The sequence below is a fragment of the Muscardinus avellanarius genome (assembly GCF_963383645.1).
Source record: "Muscardinus avellanarius genome assembly, chromosome: 6".
NCBI classification, from domain to species: Eukaryota; Metazoa; Chordata; class Mammalia; order Rodentia; family Gliridae; genus Muscardinus; species Muscardinus avellanarius.
In genome coordinates, this window is record NC_137791.1 from 46,647,255 (window position 1) to 46,668,104 (window position 20,850).

A 20,850-nucleotide genomic window follows, 5' to 3' on the forward strand; every position below is an offset into this window, starting at 1 on the left:
CATGCTCAACAAGCAGTAAAAAAAAAACACATGTAACTTGATATTTGATTTATTAAATATGACAGAAAATGAGTCAGTTGTGTTATAACAAGATGTTTATTTTCATAATTTTTAAATGAACATGTTTACATTTTTAAATTGCCATATCACTAGTTCTTTTTAACTTTTGCATTTTCTCCTGTAAATATTTTCTATAGATTATTCTTAAATTGTCCTTTATCAATAATTTAGCACAAGATACATTATTAAATGCTGGGACTTTTTTTGACATTCAAGAATGTATAAGATCAAGAATAAAGAGAAAAGGAAAAAAATCAGCTAATTCCAAAAACACGAGTAAACATTTTTGAAGCCAGAGCAATTTTCACGCAAGTTAAATTCAAACAAACTTCCTAAAGAAGTTAGTGACCAAAGAGAAACACTGCTTTGATGGCGTAACATAAGCAAATGTCCTTAGGAGCAACAGTTAAGTGCTTTCTCCAATCAGGAATGGCTGCAAAGGACAACTAAGTGTCAGAAAGAAAACAAAAGTTCAAGCGTGATCCCAGAGGTCTTGTAACTACATTAAAGAGCAAACGACCCCACAACTGGAAGCTGCTCCTTTCTTCCAGGAGCAGAGGAAGCCAGACGAACTGGCTGGAGGGGAACGTGGGAAGTGCGGGGCTCGGAGCCCGCCCTCGCACCCCCGGGGCTGGGGCCAAACACTCTGGAGCGCACGCAGAGCCGGAGCTACGCCGCGACGCCGACCCGGAGCCTCGCCCGGCCCCCCGCCCCGCACCCCCAGCCCAGGCCGCGCGGGACGCCCAGGGCGGCCGGGGCCGGCGAGGGCCGGCGGCCCGAGCGCCCTCTTTACCTGGTCGCAGAGGCGCGGCCAGGCAGGGAGCGTGCGTGAGTGTAGGCGCCGGGGCCGCCCGCGCCGCCCGCCCGCCCCGCCCGCGCCGGGATTCCGAGGCCGCTTCTGCGAGCCGCCGCCCACCGCACGCCGCTTCCAGAGACCCGGAGAAAAACCCACAGGCCGGCCGCCCGCAAAGTACCCGCGCGCCGGCCGTCATTCATAATCCGGCGGACCGGAAGCGGCGGGCCGCGTCACTTCCTGGTGTCCCACGCCAGCCGTCCCCCGGCCCCTGCTGCGGGAACCTTTGTTTTTCCGCTTCGAAAGCCAGCTCGGGAGCGGTTCGAAGGAAGCTGCGGGGAACGGACGGAGCTGCGGGGCGGAGCGGTGAGTGGTGACGAGGGACGCGGCTCCCAGACGCCCCCGGGCGGCTCGCGGCCCCGCGCGGGCCGGGGCTCCGTGGGGTCTCGGCGTCCTCGCCCCGGGAGGGTGGCTCGCAGCCGGCGGTCGCCTCTCCCCTTTCAGTGAGGACTTGCCTCCTCCAGCGGCGTGGACGGGGCGCGGACGGACCCGCGGGGGACCGAGTCCTGGGGCCAAGTCTCCAGCCCTGGTCGGAGGCCGCGGCGGCCTCGCTGCGCTCCCTCGTCCCGGCTGCCGCCGTCTTCTGACCCCCTTGCCAAGGACCTTCCCGTGTTAGGCCATCCTAGTGTTTTGCTTTCGGTGACATTTGTTTTTTAGTTTCTCCTGACGCTTTTCAGCGTCTCTACAGCTTGATTAGTTTGGAAAAGGGGGCTTATTTATTTTGCCTGCCCTTGTTTTGTTTCCAGACGTGCTCCCAAGGTAAAGAGCAGCGTCTTTAAAGGAATGTTTATTGGGAAGGATTGCAAAAACTTTACAAAGACATGAATGGAAAGGTTTTCCAGAGTTGAGATGGCAACCCTAATATTTTGCACGCTGTGGGAATTAAGTTGCTTTCCTTTATCTCGTGCAGATGATCCACACTGGACTCATTTGAGATTGACAGGTAGGGCGGAAAAATTAGATCTAGGGGAAAGCATATATTTACATATGAATACCCAGTTTGGGTTGGAAAAATGAAGCCCTGTGAAGTGATATGTATGCAGAAAACTAGTTCATTCAGCGTACATAAGCACCTAATAAGTCCCAAGCAACAGGAAAATAACAGTAAACAAAAATATCGGTGCTCTTATGAAGTTTACTTACCAGTGAGATTAATGATTTAGGTCAGATGAAAGATTAGGAAGACAGAAACATTGTAGATAGAAACATTGTACACGTTTCCAGTCATGAGGAAAAAATGGTTTTGCTTCTTTGATATTTGGGGTTTGGTGTGTGTGGGGGGGGTTTCTTATGTGCTTTTTGCTGAAATTACCTGGGAAATTATTAAAATCGTGTAGGAAAAGCTAAGACTGTTATACTTGCTTTGATCACTAAATTCAATAATTCTGTAGTCTTTATCTTGTGGTACTTTTCAAAGTAGCCAAGTGATAGGGGGGAAAAAAAAAACCCATAAACTCTCCCCTTAAAGATCTCAGTTTTATAGGGAATATAACACTTTTGCTCAAAAAGAATGAGGTTCAAGGTAGAAAGTCCCAGTAGTCCCAGTACCAGGAAAAAGAACTAGAAGATAACATAGAAGAGATTATTGATAGGACTTGGGGTGGGAAAGCACAGCAGCTATCATATTGTCCATGAGAAAATAGGACAATATGATATTGGGAAAATAGGGAGGGGACCTTTTCAGACAGAAAAAATTAGGAGTGGCAAGTAAGCTAATGGCTCTGCTCTAAGCAATATCTGGGGATGAAGAATAAGAGTTTTTGTACCAGTTAATGAATCTTAAAGACTGAACTAAGAAGGTTGAGCTTTATTTTGGAGGCAGTGGCAAGCCTTAATTTTTAAGCAATAAGATAAGAAAATGAAAAGGAAGAAAACTGCATTTCAGAACAATTTTTACAGCAAGTGTTGGAATTGAGAATATCTAGGTTATTGGTATATAATTCAACAAACTAATAAAGATATGAATTTGAATCATAGCAGTGCAATTGAAAAAAACAAGACAAGTTAAGAAAATGTCCTGAGTCAGAATGCACAGGAAAGGCCTACTGATTGTTTGAAAATAAGGAATAGGAAAAATCTCAGTGAAGGAGAGATTTAGGCCTCAGACCTTATTAACGGAGAGTTATGTCACTTATTGAAATAAAGGGCAAGACAAGGAACTTTTGTTGGAGACATTTATAATCTCAAGTTTAGTGTTAACTGAATTTGAGATATCATTAGGGAAACAAGGTAAACATATAAGTAATTGAAAACATGAGATTCCAGAGAGATTAAAGCGGAAGAAAACATGAAATCATCTGCCTAGAGATGACAGTTTAAAACATTGTATGTATAAGATTATCAAAGAAATAATTGGTAGCAGAACTAAAGAAGGTAGCCACGACAACACTGTAATGAATATTACCAATTGATACACAATGTTTTTGGACCATTTAACAGTAAGACTTACCATTTTGTTAAGGAAATGAGCAGGGAGGGAAAACAACACCTGAGAATGGTTCAAATGGAGGTAGAGCACAGCTTCTACTAGAGCACTGAGGCAAAGGAGGACTTGAAACACATCATGTGGCTTTAACAGAGAGAGTGAAAGTAGCCTGGAATAGATAGTAACATTTACTGAACATGTACAATTCCAGGTACTGTAGCTACTGTAAGTTTATAATACCAGATCATTTAGGGCATTAGAGACATCATTAAGAATCTTATTCTTTAACCTTTGGATCATGAGGAGTGATGTTATTTTTAAGTGAGTGAATGATATGAAGAAAATTGAAGGGGGACAAGAATGATACGGGAAGACCTGTTAGGTTATTGCAGTGGTCCTGACAATAAATTAAGATAGGATAATCTTAGATGGTGGTAATTAACAATCGTGTACATGAATGTTCCTGTCACTCTAAACTACATTATGATGTAAGACTATAGCTACTGCAACTCAGTGAGACTCTGTTTCAAAATAAAGAATAAAAAAATAGGGCTGAGGGTGTAGCTCGGAGGTAGAATGTCCCTGGGTTCCATCCCCAGTACCGAGAGAGAGAGAGAGAGAGAGAGGAGAGAGAGAGAGAGAGAGAGAGAGAGAGAGAGAGAGAGAGAGAGAGAGAGAGGAGAGAGAAGAGAGAAGAGAGAGAAGAGAGAAAGGTAGGTGTTCATTAGGAGGTCTCAGTGAAATAGCCAAGTTAAACTGCCAGTTAGAAATTGGGAGAGAGGCATAAGCTGGGGAGAGAAATTTATAATAACTAGCAAAAGACTGTACATAAATTGTCTAGGGTAGTACCTCTCAAACTATAGAGTGGATCAGAATTGCTTAGAGGTTTTAACACAGATTTCTGGGCCCCACTTTCCGAGTCTTATCTTCATAAGTCTGGGAGGGAAGACCAAAGTTTGCATTTCTAACTGATTTTCAGGAGATATTCATGCTGCTGATTCAGAGAATACGTTTTTATTTTTTTTTATTTATTTATTTTTTATTTATTTATTATTATTATTATTATTTTTTTTGGTGGTACTGGGGTTCCTGGAAGCCCTTCTACCTCGGGGCTACACTCCCAGACCTATTTTTACATTTTCATTTTGGAAACAGGGTCTCCTAAGCCAGCGCGCGCGGCTGGCTTCGAACCTGCGCGATCCTCCTGTCTCTGCCTCCCAAGCGCGGGGATTACAAGCGTGTGCCACCACGCCCGGCAGAGAATACGTTTTTAAAAGAGTAGGACAAGAAGATACCCAGACCTTGCCTTGAGGATTTCATTTTTAATTGAAATAGAAGACTGAGAATGAAGAAGGGAAAATATTATTTATTAGATTTGTCAAAGACTGTGAGAGCATTTTCACAGAATGGTGCGACAGTGATCAAAGTGCAGGAAGTACAACACAAAAGAAGGAATGAAGAAAAAGAGTACACAAAATAGATGATATTCTGAGGAAGAGAAAAGATGCCCTTAGAAAGAAAAAAATCTTAAAATATAAAAAGAAGACATTGTAAATAAACCATAGCTCAAGGCTTCGGAGAGCACAGGAAGAAATAGGACCCAAACACAAGTAGTATTACATGAAAAGCCATCTCATTTTTATCAGGTGGAAAAGAGGAAAGGATGAATGTGGGTAATAAGTTCTTAGATGTGGTGGCAGGAAGTTGATTTAATTCCCCTCTTGCAGCTTCTGTTTTCTCTGTGAACTGGGTAAGGCCATCTGCTGAAGTAGAGAAACGGTTAAAGGAAATGGAGAAAGCTTAACTGGTCTTCAAGAACGCAGGGAATAGAGTTGACCAGAGAAGCTTAGCTGGTCAGATTACTAAGTTGTGTTGCATACCAAAATAAGGGTGGTGATTCTGAAGATGCAGGATATGTATGTATTCCTGTCAGCTGCACTTCAAGTTTGGATGTAAGCGTGGAGAATATGGCTATCAAGGTGGATGTCTTCAAGATAAGTGAAACTCTAGGGATACTTAAGAGATCTAGAAGAGAGTCATTGAAAAGATAAGAAATGGAGAAAAAATCATTGTTTAATAATGGAAATTTCTGTTACTTATATATACATTTGTTACAGGTAATTCCTAGCATGATCTAAGAATTTATTCCTACCATCACCACTGATACCTAGGTTATCAACAGTTTTAAAGAGGTAAATATTTTCTCACAATTCTTTTTTAAAACAATGCTTGGGGTTTTTTTTTTTAATTAAACCTGTATTAAACATATTACATTTCTTTTATATATTTTTTCTGTCATATGTATACATACACACACACACACACACAGAACTTTTTTAGAACTTTAATATATAATAAAAATATGGCTCTTTTATAAGTATGCTTTGGTTATAGGCTTTAAACTGTACAGAAAAGGAATTGTATGGAAGTAACACGATTTTATGTAATTCTATGAAGATATGCATATTTTTGCAACAATGAAAAAAGATAGACAAGCCAGGCATGGTGGCGCATGCTTGTAATCCCAGCATTGTGGAGGCTGAGACAGGAGAATCGCGGTTCATTGCCAGCCTCAGCTACTTAATGATTAATGAAGCCCTTTGCAACTCAGCGAGACCCTGTTTCAAAATAAAGAATAAAAATAGGGTTGGGGGTATAGCTCAGAGGTAGAATGCCCCTAGGTTCCACCCCCAGTACTCCAAAAAAGAAAAGAAAAGAAAAAGAAATAGACAAATTATACCACAGCTGCTGCCCTCTTTATGATTTTGGTATGAACTAAATTTCCTTGTATGTGTATTTGCCAGTAAGAAAAGAGAAACAATAGAAATCAGAGAAAGCAATAGAGGTGGGTAGTAAAATGTAGAATACTAAAATACAAAGTATAAAACACATACCCATGAGTATTTTATTTTAAGCTTAACAACTATTTCTTGTTTGGTAAGTTGGGGCAAAAAGGTGCCAATAAGGAGGAAGCACAGGGGACAAGACACTGAGATCTTTATAAATTCAAAGAACAGGTGGAATGGGAGTACAGAAAGGAAAAAAATGAATAAGCAGAAAAGATTGATAGAGTACCCTGAAGAGGTTACTAGGTTAAGAGAGTAGTATAAAGAAGACTGTAGTAAAAAGGGCGATTAATTGTAGTCAGAGAATAGTTGTAGCAAGTTTCAGATTTCATTAGCTGCAGGTGAAGTTTCTTGAAGTTGAAGATCTAAATAAACAGTGTAGAAAGTTGGAAAAAATTGTTAATAGATGCTAAACCTTCAGAGACTACAGCAGAGTGAGAAGATAAGCCTGGTGCTTATGCTCTATACAACAGTAACAGTGAAGAAGTAGATGTGAATTTCAAGAGGTACTGGTAAATGATGATCATGGAATATTTTTCTAAAAGCAGCAATATAGAGTAAGTTCTCTGTAAAGTCTCTGCTCTTTGAGAAGGAACAAGTCAAAGGAGCTCTGTCTTGGTGGGGGTTGTAAGGGAGATGACACTGGAGAGAATAGTGAACGCAAAGAGAGAAAAGGAGTGTTTCACAGCCAGCCTCAAAAACGTAGTGAGGCTCTCAGCAACTAGGGAGACCCTGATTCAAAATAAAAAATAAAATCGGACTGGGGTATAGCTCAGAGGTAGAGTGCCCCTGGGTTCAATCGCTAGGGCCATAAAAAAAAAAAAATGAGCACACTTTTATATGTGTGTTTGGTCATTTATATGTATATATTATCACTCTGTTAATAGCTTATTTTATAATTTGAGAATTTTTATATTTTCTTCCTGTATTGTACAATATGTCCCTCTGAGCTTGAAGGACATACCAATAATTTAGCACAGGAATACAAAGCCTTTTAAATATTATAATTATAGGATTGTATAGAAAGAACTGACTTCATGGTTTCCAGTGAAATAATGGTATCAACTATTTCTCTGGTCTTATTATCCAGGTGCTGATTCTTTTCACCTACTCTGTATTTACAAGTGTTTTAGCTATGATTATAAATATATAACAATACTTTAATTCCATTTTTCAGCCTAGGAATTTTAAGTAATATTTCTTTGCTAGTATATTGCAAGGATAAAGGATACTTCTAGGTATCAACCCTTTCTTTGGTCAATACCCAGTAAAACATTGTTCTGTATAAATAAACTATGCCCTTTATCTATATAGCATGACCAGTAGATTAGGCCATATTCCCCTTGTATGCTCTGCAGGAGTGTCAGGAAATCATAGAAATTATATTGAGGAACTGTTTCTTTTTTTCCTTAGAATATACTCATGAGTATATCTTAAAATAAGCTTTTTATGTCTGTCATTTTATATAGAAGATATATGTAGTAATACTATTTTAAGCAGTGCTAGAGGCTACTTCTATAATAGAACTGTTCTAGATATGGTTACGCTTTCATCTTAATATTGTCTTTAGACTCCTTTGCAAAGGTGATTCAGATGAGACTTTAGTTGAGCACTGAATTTGACAATAATTTTAACATTTTCAAACAAATAGCTAATACCTTCTTAGAAAGCTTAAAAAAAAAAAGCCTACATGTGTTTGTGGGTGCGTGTTCTGTCATATTTGAGAGAAATGAGAAGGGAAATAGGCCGGAAAGGAATAAACAAAATTTATTTTCAGCCTGTGTGTTCATATGCCAAGATTCAACCTACAGCAAGTTTTAATGGCACTTTAAGACCCTGAAAATGGAAGATTACTGTGGAATTGCTGACAGATCCTTAACTGTAGTAGTGCAAGTGTGTTGCATTATTATAATATTAACCTCAAGGACAGAAGAGGATTTCAAGCTGTGGTATATTGATCAAAGGATTGAACACAAAGAATACATTTTATTTTAATAATTCTTTGCCTGGAGAGGAATTTGAAAAAGTGACAACCAGAAGTAGAACTACCTGATATCATTGTTATTAACTAAAACCAAAACTTTTTAATGTTTTGGAATTTTATAAACCTTTGATGTATATCTTCAACTGTCTTGGCTATTCTTTAAGCTCCTTAACTAAGACATATGCATCATAGGCCCTGTGGGATATGTTTAGTAGATATAAAAACCATCCCTGAGAAACCTTTCTTTTTTAAAAATAGGGTAATGCATGAGATACCACAATCTAAATGTGAACTGATAAGGTTATCAATATGTTTTCTGAGGCATTCAAAATTGGGGTAGAGAACTAAGGAGACAACAACAAAGTTGAGGTAAAATCACTGCTGTAGCACTGACTTCATAGCTGTCATGTAATGTACCTTTTAAACATTGCCCTCCTGTAATCTGTCTCCCAACACATGCACACTAAATCTTTTTTGTTGTTGTTGTTATGGAAATAAGGTGTGAAAGAATAAATTTTGATATATTAGTAAAATTGACTTAAATTCAATTATGTTCCTATGTATGGAAATGTATTTGTATCTTTTTAAGCATCCAGGAAGGGGTTCTCTGGCAGGGAAGATCTTTTTTTTTTTAATAGTAGAAAAGGTATCTTTATTCCATTTACATACACTAAAATGGATGTAACTTAAATCAGTAAAGGAAGAGTTTTTTTGTTTTCTCTGCTTATTAAGTAATTGAGTATATTGTAAGACCTTTCTACTGATTGTTGTTGAAAGACAAAATTTCTGACTTGTGCAAAACTTTAGCTACACTTCCATCATTATTTTTCAAATTGTCAAATAGCATAACATTTTATATTTTTTTGTTGACTTTGTTGTTTTTTTTTTTTTATCTGCACTTAGGGAAAAAAAAAACCTAGATAATCCCAATCAGAGATATGAAAGAAATTTACTTGTATCTGTAATAACTTTTGGACATTTTAAATCTGTATCCTGTGCACATTATTATCTATTACAAACAAAAGAACAAGATACATAAAATATTGACATAGGTAATTGTACATTTTCCTAATTTACTTCTTTTTCCTTCAGGTGTTTGCAATGGCTGCTACTGTGAACTTGGAACTTGATCCCATTTTTTTGAAAGCACTAGGTTTCTTACATTCAAAGAGTAAAGATTCTGCTGAAAAACTTAAAGCATTACTTGATGAGTCTTTGGCTCGGGGAATTGATTCAAGTTACCGTCCAACTCAAAAGGTACTTACATGAACAAGCGTGGAAAGAGTTTGGAACATTTGTAATAGTACAGTGGTAATACTTAGATCATCTCAGAACACTGCCACGACCTTTCCTCATGGCATGAAGAAGTTATGTTATTTGACTTACTTTCCTTCCTCAGGCTTTCAGAGAACTGTTATATCACATAGAAAAGTTAGTTTGGTCTAGGGAATATTGTTTTCTACTACTTGTATATGAAAACTCATTATTTACTTCAATTTTTAATTCTTTATTATTAGAGTTTTTAAAGCTACTGAATGTAACCACTACTTCCAATTATTCTCTAATGATTTAATGACAAAAATAATAAAAGGACAGGAAATTTTTTAACAATGTAATTTAAATATAGACATGATAATTTAAGGGAAAAATATAGATGAAGTCAGAACTGTGGAGCACCAATCTTGATAATAAAATAACCAATGACAGCTTGATGTTGTAAGAATATATGTTTTGAAACCAGAGAAATCGCTTTTAAATCCCAGGTTCCCTCTTTAGTTGTGTAATAATCATAGATAACATATCTTGAACATTTACTGTGTCCTAGATATTTTCCGATTGCTTGATATATATAATTAATTTCAGTTGTGATGATAATCATTTGAGATATTTATTTCTTAATTTTACAATGAGAAAACAGATATATAGTAACTTTATTTTACTCATATTCTGATTATTGGTAAAATGAAAATAATAACTACTTAGCAAAATTATGAAATTAAAATACATAAATCACCTGCCGTATCTACCTGTTACATGATAGGCTCTACTTGAATAGCAATGCTTATTATGTTCTCTAATACCTACTCAAGACATTCTTTCACACCGTTCTAAAGCTCTAACTCTGAAACTCCAGGTTTATTGTCTGGTGACATAGATACCAAACTAAGAAAATGAAGATAGAATTATATGACTAGCTCAATCTAATCAAAATTATATGACTAACTCAAGTCTAATTAGAGTATAAAGCTCAAGACAGGGTCAAATCCCATGCTTAGTGCCCATATTTCTTTGAATATATGCCTGTAGGAGAGTGATTACAAAAAAACACAAAGACATTGAGGAGATGATGATAGCTATGTTTACTATATTAATTGCAATGGTGCTATCATATGTCAAAACTTACCAGACATTACACTTGAAGTAGGTATAGTTTATATATCACTTTTTTTTTTTTTTTTTGAGGTACTGGGGATGGAACCCAGGGGCATTCTACCTCCGAGCTATACCCCCATCTCTATTTTTTATTCTGTATTTTGAAACAGGGTCTCACTGAGTTGCAAAGGGCTTCAATAAGAAGCTGAGGCTATCTACAAATTTGTGATCCTCCAGTGTCAGCCTCACAAATGCTGGGATTACGAGTGTGTGCCACCATGCCCGGCTATATCAATTATTTTTCAATAAAGTAATTTAAGAAATGGATATTACATTAGCAGTAACAATATCTTAGTTTTAACTGAAAAGTATTTATGGTTATTATCTCTTCCTAAGTATGTATTAGGTAGTCTATGAATTTTTAATTATTAATATCTTTTTATTTTACCCTTTAGGATGTAGAGCCGCCCAAAATTTCAAGCACAAAATCTATTTCTATTAAACAAGAGCCCAAAACATCATCCAGTGTTCCTTCTGGCAATAATAATGGCAAAGTCCTCACAACTGAGAAGGTCAAGAAGGAAGCTGAAAAGAGACCTGCTGATAAAGTAAGAGTTTATTTTAATTTTGTTTATGAAAAGGTAAACCAGTGTTCATTGGCAGAAATAATGTTTTATGCCTACTTTTATATAAATGAGTATATTATATCATTTAGTAAATATTTTGATAGCTCATTTCTGAAAATGAGTAAAATGTAGAAGCATTTCCCTAACCATTTACTTTAGTCATTATAAACAAATATTGGAGCCCTGGAGGTATAGTAATTAAATACAGACTTTAATCCATAGCTCAGAGATTGTAGATGGAATGGTTATTGAGCAATAAAGATAGAGAGTAAAGAGAAAAGATGTAAATCACTAAACATGAACTTTGTTACATGATGCCAAGCACTTTAATAGGACTGCAGATAATTTCTGAACTGTATATTTTCCATGCTTTCTGAAAATAATAATCAGTACTTTGGTGATTACTGAAAAAAAGAAAATATCTTCAGCAACCCTTGCCTTTAAAGTGGGGTTATATGAGCTCATATTTTCTTACTAAATGGTGGCTATTCATAAACTATATAGCATTATTTTTTGTGCTTTTAAGTTTATACAAATGATATACAGTCTATTTATATCCTTTAGTAACTTTTTCTCTTCTTGTGTTTTCAAATTTTATATTGCTCCATGTAAATATATAGGTATTTCTTTTAACTATCCTTTGAAATGAATTTTATGAATAAACTAGTTTTCTACTGATGAGAAATTAGGTTATTTTTTCCTTTATTACAATAGAGCTTTGGTAACCTATGTTATACACATCTTTTTGTGAACATGTTAATAGTTTTTATAAAATACATATTTATAAATGGGTGTAATAGAAAATATAGATCTTCAAACACATTTGCCAAATTGGAGACATTCTCAAATTGGTGTGAAAAGTAAATACACTAAATTTTTACCACCAACAATGAATTCCAAAATCTCCACATCTTATCAGACTTTAGTTTTTGTCGAGAGGGTGGTAAAGAGGAAATAAGTTGATCATACCTTACAAAATTATCTATAATATTTATGTCTTAAGCTGGAATTAGCTTTGAAACAAACATGGTAATATGCTAAGTCTGAATGACTGGTAAATAGCTCATTAGTACTTTATTTTAATATATTTTATATACTAGTAGTTAATTATTTAAAATATTTAAAACAAAAATAGCCTTATTAGTACTGTTGTTTCTTAAATCAAGGCATCTTATGGGGAGCAGGATGAGATCTGGAGGGAAATACAACAGAGTGCTGTGTCACTGTGATGTATAATCATAGTGGACCAGGAAAAGTGTAAAAAAAAAAAAACAGTATAACTCAATTCATTGGAATTCCAGAATTCTTTGATAGCAGAGTACAAAGATAAATACAGATATATACTAAACCATTCCTACTCATTTATTAGTATCTTATATTACATATTAATTATAAATTACAATTCTTACACATATCTTTAATGTGCATATCTGGACCTATTTGAAAATCTTAGTAAAATGATTTAGTCATTGCACACAGCCTGTTTTATCTCTGAGTGATTTAAAGTTTGTTCTACTGTTTTACTTTATCATTTTATGATTGGGTAACTTTTATAGATGAAATCTGACAGTATTGAAGGAGTTGATATTCCAAAGAAACCTAGGTTGGAGAAGCCAGAGACAAGATCCTCTCCCATTACTGTCCAAACCAGCAAGGATTTATCTATGGCTGATCTTTCCAGTTTTGAGGAGACAAGTGCTGATGATTTTGCCATGGAGATGGGATTGGCTTGTGTTGTTTGTAGGTGAGTTGTATTTTGCCACAGATTCTTATATTTCTTTGTTTTTGTTTTTGTTTTGTGTGGTACTGGGGGGTGGAACCCAGGGGCTTTTCTACCTCCAGGCTATACTCCCAGACCTATTTTATATTTTATTTGGAAACAGGGTCTCACTAAGTAGCTAAGGCTGGCTTCGAACCTGTGCAATCCCCCATCTCAGCCTCCCAAGTGCTGGGATTATAAGCGTGCGCCACCACGCCCAGCTCCTTATATTTCTTTAAAAAGGAAAATAACCATTTCCCACCCCTCTTTTTTTCCCCAAGTGCCCAGCACTTGAAAATCATTTCAAGTGCTGGGCATTTTTGTCTTATTATTTGGGGATAAAGAGGAAATAAGTTAATCGTGCCTTATGAATTGCTCATATAGCAATTTAACATCTTAAAAACTGTCAAATATTTAGTCTTCCTGATTATAGCTTCTTCAACCTGTTAGGTTATAGTAACAATTTCTGCATTCTTGGTATCTAGAGGGAAAGTGATTATTTTTATTTAGTGAAGAAAAATCTATTCAGCAGACTCAGTTATTTAGAACTTCTCTTTAAAAGTCTGTGCTGTTTTTTCCTGATTGTTGATAGCACTTATAAAAATAAACTTCATTTTCTAAAGCACCATTATATCTTTTTGTAAGGATAGTGGAAAAAAGGAATGTAGGTTATCCTGTTATGTTTAAATTTCTAAGTGCATATTATGAAGTAATAAAATTTTGCTTAGTAGAAGATATTTTTGTTGTTGTTGGTACTGGGGATGGAATCCTTCTACCTTGGGGCTACACTCTCAGACCTATTTTATATTTTATTTGGAAAGAGGGTCTCAAGCCAGCGAGGCTGGCTTTGAACCAGCGCAATCCTCCTGTCTCCACCTCCCAAGCGCAGGGATTACAAGTGTGTGCCACCATGCCCAGCTAGAAGATAAATTTTAAAAATCAAAAATAGCTAGATTTTTAACTCCTTGGTATCATGGGATAGTTTTCTTTCTTTCTTTCTTTCTTTCTTTCTTTCTCTCTCTCTCTCTCTCTCTTTCTTTCTTTTCTTTTCTTTCTTTCTTTCTTTTTTGCTACACTCCCAGACCTATTTTTTTTTTTAATATTTATTTGGAAAGAGGGTCTCTTAAGCCAGCTGAGGCTGGCTTCGAACCTGTGTGATCCTCCTGTCTCAGCCTCCCAAGCACAGGGATTACAAGCAAGTGCCACCATGCCCGGCTATCATGGGATAGTTTTTAATTGTTAATGGCTTTCATTGCCTAACACAACAAAAAGATTACCATCTTTGTTGCTATTTACTTAATAAAAGTGTTAAATTCTGGTACATTGGGACTGAGTAACTACATTTTTGTGAACTTTATAGAAAATGGGTTGTGCTTCTGAGGTGGATCATTTGTTAGAACTTCATTGTTTTAACATATATTTATATCAGCCTTTATTACAAAATTATCATTTCATAAATAAATGATAATACTGGGGAAATAATTAATAACTGTAACCCTTTATTAGGAAACTAACTATAATAATCTTTGGATGTGACAATTGCTTTTTGTGCTGTTGAAACTTGTTGATGCACATATTCATTCTGTTTAGTTGATCATTTATTGAATACCCTGTGTCTGCACAGTGATACACTAAGCACTGTACAGATAGGTAAGTTCAGTTTCTACTTTTAGGTAACTCATTAATGATAAAGATAGAACAACATGAAGCTGACAAAAGAAAGAAAAAAGTTAGAATAAGAAATGATAAGGATAATATAGCCAAACTTAATTAAGGCATCTTATATATTAATGATTAGTCATAAAGTTTTAAAGAAATGAAGGACTCTTGTAGGCTATATGCTAGGGTTTGTTATTTTTCTTTTTGGTTTTCTGGGTTTCTGTTTTCTTCTAATATACCGAACTTTACAAGAACAACCTTAAAATGACTTTAAATTGTATTCAAGAATGTGTAATGTTTAATGGTTTATTTTTCTTAGACAAATGACAGTGGCATCCGGTAATCAATTGGTAGAATGTCAAGAGTGCCATAATCTTTACCATCAAGATTGCCATAAACCCCAGGTGACAGACAAGGAAGTAAATGACCCTCGCCTGGTGTGGTACTGTGCCCGATGTACCAGGCAGATGAAAAGAATGGTAGGAAACATATTTTTATTTTAAACATTCTCTGATGCTTTTTTGTTGATATGTACTTTCTAAATAAAAATTTATACATTTAGCATATTGAAAAATTAATCACTTAAATATATATAGTACACATGTGTGATTTATATTTTTATGCCTAAAAAGCAATTAAGATTTATTTTTACTTATTTTTTTATTTTTATTTTTGGTGGTACTGGGGTTCCTGGAAACCCTTCTACTTCCGGGCTATACTCCCAGACCTATTTTATACTTTTTATTTGGGTCTCTAAAGCCAGCCACACTGGCTTCGAACCTGCATGATCCTCCTGTCTCTGCCTACCAAGCGTGGGGATTACAAGCGTGCGCCACCACACCTGGCCAATTAAGATTTTTTAATTAATTTAATCCAATGATTTTTACAGGCTCAAAAAACTCAGAAACCACCACAGAAACCAGCCCCCACAGTTGTTTCTGTAGCTCCTGCTGTCAAAGATCCATTGGTTAAGAAACCGGAAACTAAACTCAAACAAGAGACAACCTTCCTAGCATTCAAGAGAACAGAAGTCAAGGTACATTCCATTTTACTTTTATCTATAGTTATACCTTAATTAACTAAACAATCTTGATAGAAAATTGAATGTAAAATGATATAGATTTAAGAGTACGTTACTATTAATTGGGTAGAAGGAGAACATCATTGTTTTATCTCTAACTTTCTTAATTTTATTATAAAGAACAATCTATTATATTTCAAGGTGACATTTCCTTCTCTTTTTTTATTTGTACTGAAGATTGAACAAAAGAGCATTCTACCTCTGAGCTACACCCCAAACCATATTATTTTTATTTTAAAAAAGAGTGTCTCTAAAGCCAGCCACAAAACCGTGATCTTCCTTTCTCAGCCTCCCAAGTACTGGGATTACAGGCATGCATCACCACACCCAGCTCATTCCTTACCATTCTTATGTAGTTAAATACCTATTTCCAATCAGGTATTTGGGTTAAATTCTAAGTACTTCTGTCTTGAGTATCAATCTCACTCTAAATGAGCTGATTGGTCTCTTAACTTTTTTCTCCCGGAGTTATTGAAAATATTTTTATATTTTGTCCTATTTTTTTCCTTCCTTATCATGAACTTTTATTGTATCTACCTCTTATACTAAGGGACCATACTGTCTAGTGAGAATATTACTTTTCTCATTCTTAGGTTTTCACTATATGATTATTAATAGCCTAGAACTGTGATATCATAGAATAAAATGTTTATAATCTAATTCAGTAAAAGAATTCTTCTATTGAACTGTTTGTTAAAAAAAATATTAGCCCTAAATTCCCAAAGATTGTCCCCAGAAAATTCTAAAGATAGTATCTTGTTTCGGAAGTAGGTAGATATAAGCAACAAGCTCAAGAACATTAGTGTGATGGAAAAGTATATTAAAGTATGCTGAAAAAGATATTGATAATTTTATTTAGGGATCATTTTATGATAATTTACTGGAGAAGAGTTGATTTCCAAAGTGTATACATTACTTATTTGTCATATAGGAATTGGGCAAATTAGAACAGAAGAATAACTGATTTATTTAAAGTAACCAGAGTTGCTATGTCCTTTACTTAATCACTTTTTGATAATTTTGATATTTGTTTATTATTACTTAAGTGTAGTTTTAGGAAGTCCAACATGAAGTCTTGGCTGTCATTTTTGTCTGGCTAAGAGTTTTTGGTGGTATGATAAACTTTTACTATGAGAACAAATTTTGTTCCCATTCACGTGTAAAATGCAAATGGATATCTAACTAGAATAATGGCAAATGTATTGATAGTTTAAAATTTTGAGAAATTGGTGTTCTACACTGAAAATAATAATAAAATTATCTAAGTCTCCACATTTGTGTTATTTTACTTCTGTGTCTTCTGTTACTATTATAAACCACCCGTCATTCTGTTGAAAATCAATGCCAGGCAACAGCAAGGCTTAAAATAAAATGCCAAACACATAGAACTTGATTTCTTATTTATACTTCATAAATGTTGGTCATTTAATGACTTTAAATGGTTTTTCTTTAGTGAAGTTTCCTGAAAGATCATTTTGCCATATGGCAGTTTTATGTTTAATTGAAAGGAAAGGGGAAGAAATTTAATCTTTTAAACTGAAAATTAAGAGACTGTAATAGACCTGTGTCCTTTTGTTTTCATGACTTTTCCTCTTGTTACCAATGTACATTGCTTTAGGAATTTATGTTTTATGTCAAGTTTTCCTTATTAGTTACCTTATCTTGTTAAAACAAAATCCTGTCATTCTTCAGAGCATGTGAACAAAAATCTTTACTCCTTTGAGTCTCTTAAGCCAGCCACGCTGGCTTCGAACCTGCGTGATCCTCCTGTCTCTGCCTCCCAAGCGTGGGGATTACAAGCGTGCACCACCACACCTGGCCAATTAAGATTTTTTAATTAATTTAATCCAATGATTTTTACAGGCTCAAAAAACTCAGAAACCACCACAGAAACCAGCCCCCAGTAAAAAAGTGAAATCTTTTTTACTCCTAAAAAAGATTTCAGAACATGCTATTTTATCCATTGGCTAAAAATGTTTACATGTAATAATATCAAAGGCAACCTTATAAAAAATAAAAATGTTTTATCAACTCTTACAGAGTTCAGTTCTAAAATATAACAATATATTTTAAGCATAGTAATAATCATTTCTAAAGTGTGATATATTTTATAAGACTTTAGTTTTTACCTATGTGTGAACCTAACACATTTATAAGGTCTTCTTTTTCTTTTTCTTTTCTTTTTTTTTTTTTTTTTTTTTTTTTGTGGTACTGAAAGTGGAACCCAGGGGCTTTTCTACCTCCAGGCTATACTCCCAGACCTATTTAATATTTTATTTGGAAATAGGGTCTCGCTAAGTTTTTGAGAGCCTCACTAAGTAGCTGAGGCTGGCTTTGAACCTGGGTGATCCTCCTGTCTCAGCCTCCCAAGCTCTGGGATTTTAAGTGTACACCACCAGGCCTGGCTCTAAGATCTTCTTTTCTTTCTTTTGATGCTGGAGATTGAACCCAGGGGCATTCTAACTCCAAGCTATACTTCCAGCCCTGTTTATTTTTTATTTTGAAACAGAGTCTTAGTAAGTTGCTGGGGCTCTTGATAAATTGCTGAGGCCGGCCTTCAACCTGCTATCTTCCTGTCTCAGCTTCCCCAGGGACTGAGATTACAAGTGTTTGCCACTATGCCTAGCTTATGAAGTCTTTTTTTTTTTTTTTTTTTTTTTTTTTGGCAGTACTAGGGATGGAACCCAGGAGCATTCTACCTCCAAGATACACCCTCAGCCCTGTTTTTATTCTTTATTTTGAAACAAGGTCTCACCAAGTTGCAGAGGGCATCATTAAGTAGCTGAGGCTAGCCATGAACCTGCAATCCTCCTGTCTCAGCCTCTGAAGTACTGGGATTACAAATGTGTGCCACCACACCCAGCTTATGAGGTCTCCTTAATATGATTATTAAGAGAGAGAGAGTCAATAAGTTAAATCCAAAATTAATTTGATCAAACTACATAATGTGAAATGAAAAAAAATTGTTCTTGTGTGACTAAGAGTGATATGTAGTTACGGTGTTGTTGGCATCACTGTGAGCTTCTGGTTAGCCAAGTTAGGAAATTCATCCAGAGAAGTTGAAATATTATTTATGCCTTTAAGAAATATCTGGAAGTGAGTCATACCTACCCCAAATGCCCCTGTGAAGCCCATGAAGACAATTGACAGAATCTTTTATGTGGAAATCTATTATGTGATGGTTCCAATGGAAATATTGGCAAATTATGAAACTAAAATTATGAGTTTTAAAAATATGTCATAAGAGGTGTATAGTTCCAAGTAGTTAACTTTGCATATTTGCATATTTTTGCAATGTTGCAGCTATTGCTCAAAATTTGGTGGCAACTTTCCTGAACAATTGGCTTTAGATTCTGTACATAGCTGCTTTCTTTATCTTATACATTCAGTTAATAAACAGTTATTGACTGAATCTTAACCTCAGGCATCTTCTGAATTTCCTAGGTATGAGCATTTTTGTTCATTAAAAAAAGATTCAGGCTCACCAAGTGCCATATGCATGTATGTCACTATCACTCTGGACTATATTATGACGTGAGACTACAAAGCACCAATAAAAGTATATTTTTTAAAAAAGAGTAGATTCTAGCCGGGCATGGTGGTGCATGCTTGTAATCCCCGTGCTTGGGAGGCTGAGACAGGAGGATTGCACAGGTTCAAAGTCAGCCTCAGCTACTTAGTAAGGCTCTCAGCAACTTAATGAGACCTTGTTTCCAAATAAAATATAAAAGAGGTCTGGGAGTATAGCTCAGAGATAGAAAGACTCTGGGTTCCACCCCCAGTACCACCAAAAAGAGTAGATTCAATTTTTTAAATGATCTTCAAGTCATTTTGAACAAAGTCTAAAGGATAAGGTTTTGGTTTTGAGCCAGGTAATACCTTCTGGTTTAAAAACAGAAGTTAAAGCACTAAATCTGGTTTTATGCTATGGTTTGTAACTGAATCTAAAAGAAATTCCCCAAAAGGAATTCTGTATATTTTCTTTTGGAATCATAAAAATAAGAATATGGCTTGCAAAAATTTATCCTTTGCAAATTGTTACATATTCATTATCTATGGAAAATTTTTGTTCTGTGTGTTCTTTCAGGTCAGTTTTATAAAAACCAAATTTTGTACAATTGAAATTTCCCAAGCCATTACTTTGTTATAAAATGTCTAACAAGTAAACTTACTATATATTCAAAGATATTATATAGGTATTGGTTACACTTGATCCTAATGAAATATTTATCTTATTTTTTTAGACATCCACAGTTACTTCTGGAAATTCTTCTAGTACCAATGTTTCCTCTTCAGTAACTAGTGGCCTAACTGGATGGGCAGCTTTTGCAGCCAAAACTTCTTCTACTGGCCCATCAACCACAAAATTGAGTTCAACAACACAAAACAATAGTGGGAAACCTGCTACCTCCTCAGCTAACCAGAAGCCTGTGGGTTTGACTGGTCTGGCAACATCATCCAAAGGAGGAATAGGTTCCAAAATAGGTTCTGGTAATAGCACTACACCCACTGTACCACTGAAACCACTTCCACCTCTGACCCTGGGCAAAACTGGCCTTAGTCGCTCAGTTAGTTGTGACAATGTCAGCAAAGTAGGTCTTCCTAGTCCTAGTAGTTTAGTTCCAGGAAGCAGCAACCAACTAAGTGGGAATGGAAATGGTGGTACATCAGGGCCCAGTGGAAGCATCACAAGCAAAAGTACTTCAGAATCCAGCAGCAGTCCCTCAGCATCCCTTAAAGGTCCCACGTCACAAGAATCACAACTCAATGCTATGAAGCGATTACAGATGGTCAAGAAGAAAGCTGCCCAAAAGAAACTAAAGAAGTAATGTGGCCAATAATTTTTATATATATTACCCTAAAGACAAAGATATTATTAAGACATAGACTGTAATATTCCATAATTTAATAAAAATTTTGATAATCAAATTTCTATTGCTTCTTATCTTAAAATGCTAAGTATTATTAGGCAAAACTTGGAAACTACTTAATTTTAAATGTCTTAAAATTTTTTATTAATTTCTATAATATCTGATAATGAATAGAATAATTCTTGATGAAAATCTTAGAAAAGATAATATATGTAAATTCAAAGAAAAATAATTCATCTAGCAAAAAGCCCCAGGAGCTGATCCTGCTGAATGTGGTAGGGATGACCCAATATAAAGTTTCTCGTACCCCCCA

The 20,850-nt window shown here is 35.8% G+C and overlaps 1 protein-coding gene across 1 annotated transcript; it reads left to right on the forward strand.

Annotated features, from left to right (window-relative positions):
- Window positions 1-1,207: 1,207 nt before the first annotated feature.
- INTS12 (integrator complex subunit 12) lies at window positions 1,208-20,495 on the forward strand (the record flags this gene model as incomplete). Its single annotated transcript, XM_080697107.1, has 7 exons — window positions 1,208-1,219; window positions 9,261-9,425; window positions 10,997-11,149; window positions 12,724-12,911; window positions 14,905-15,064; window positions 15,475-15,621; window positions 19,911-20,495. Exons 2-7 carry the CDS (start codon window positions 9,270-9,272, stop codon window positions 20,493-20,495), a joined length of 1,389 nt encoding a protein of 462 aa, XP_080553233.1. The 5' UTR covers window positions 1,208-1,219; window positions 9,261-9,269.
- Between the last annotated feature and the right edge of the window lie 355 nt (window positions 20,496-20,850).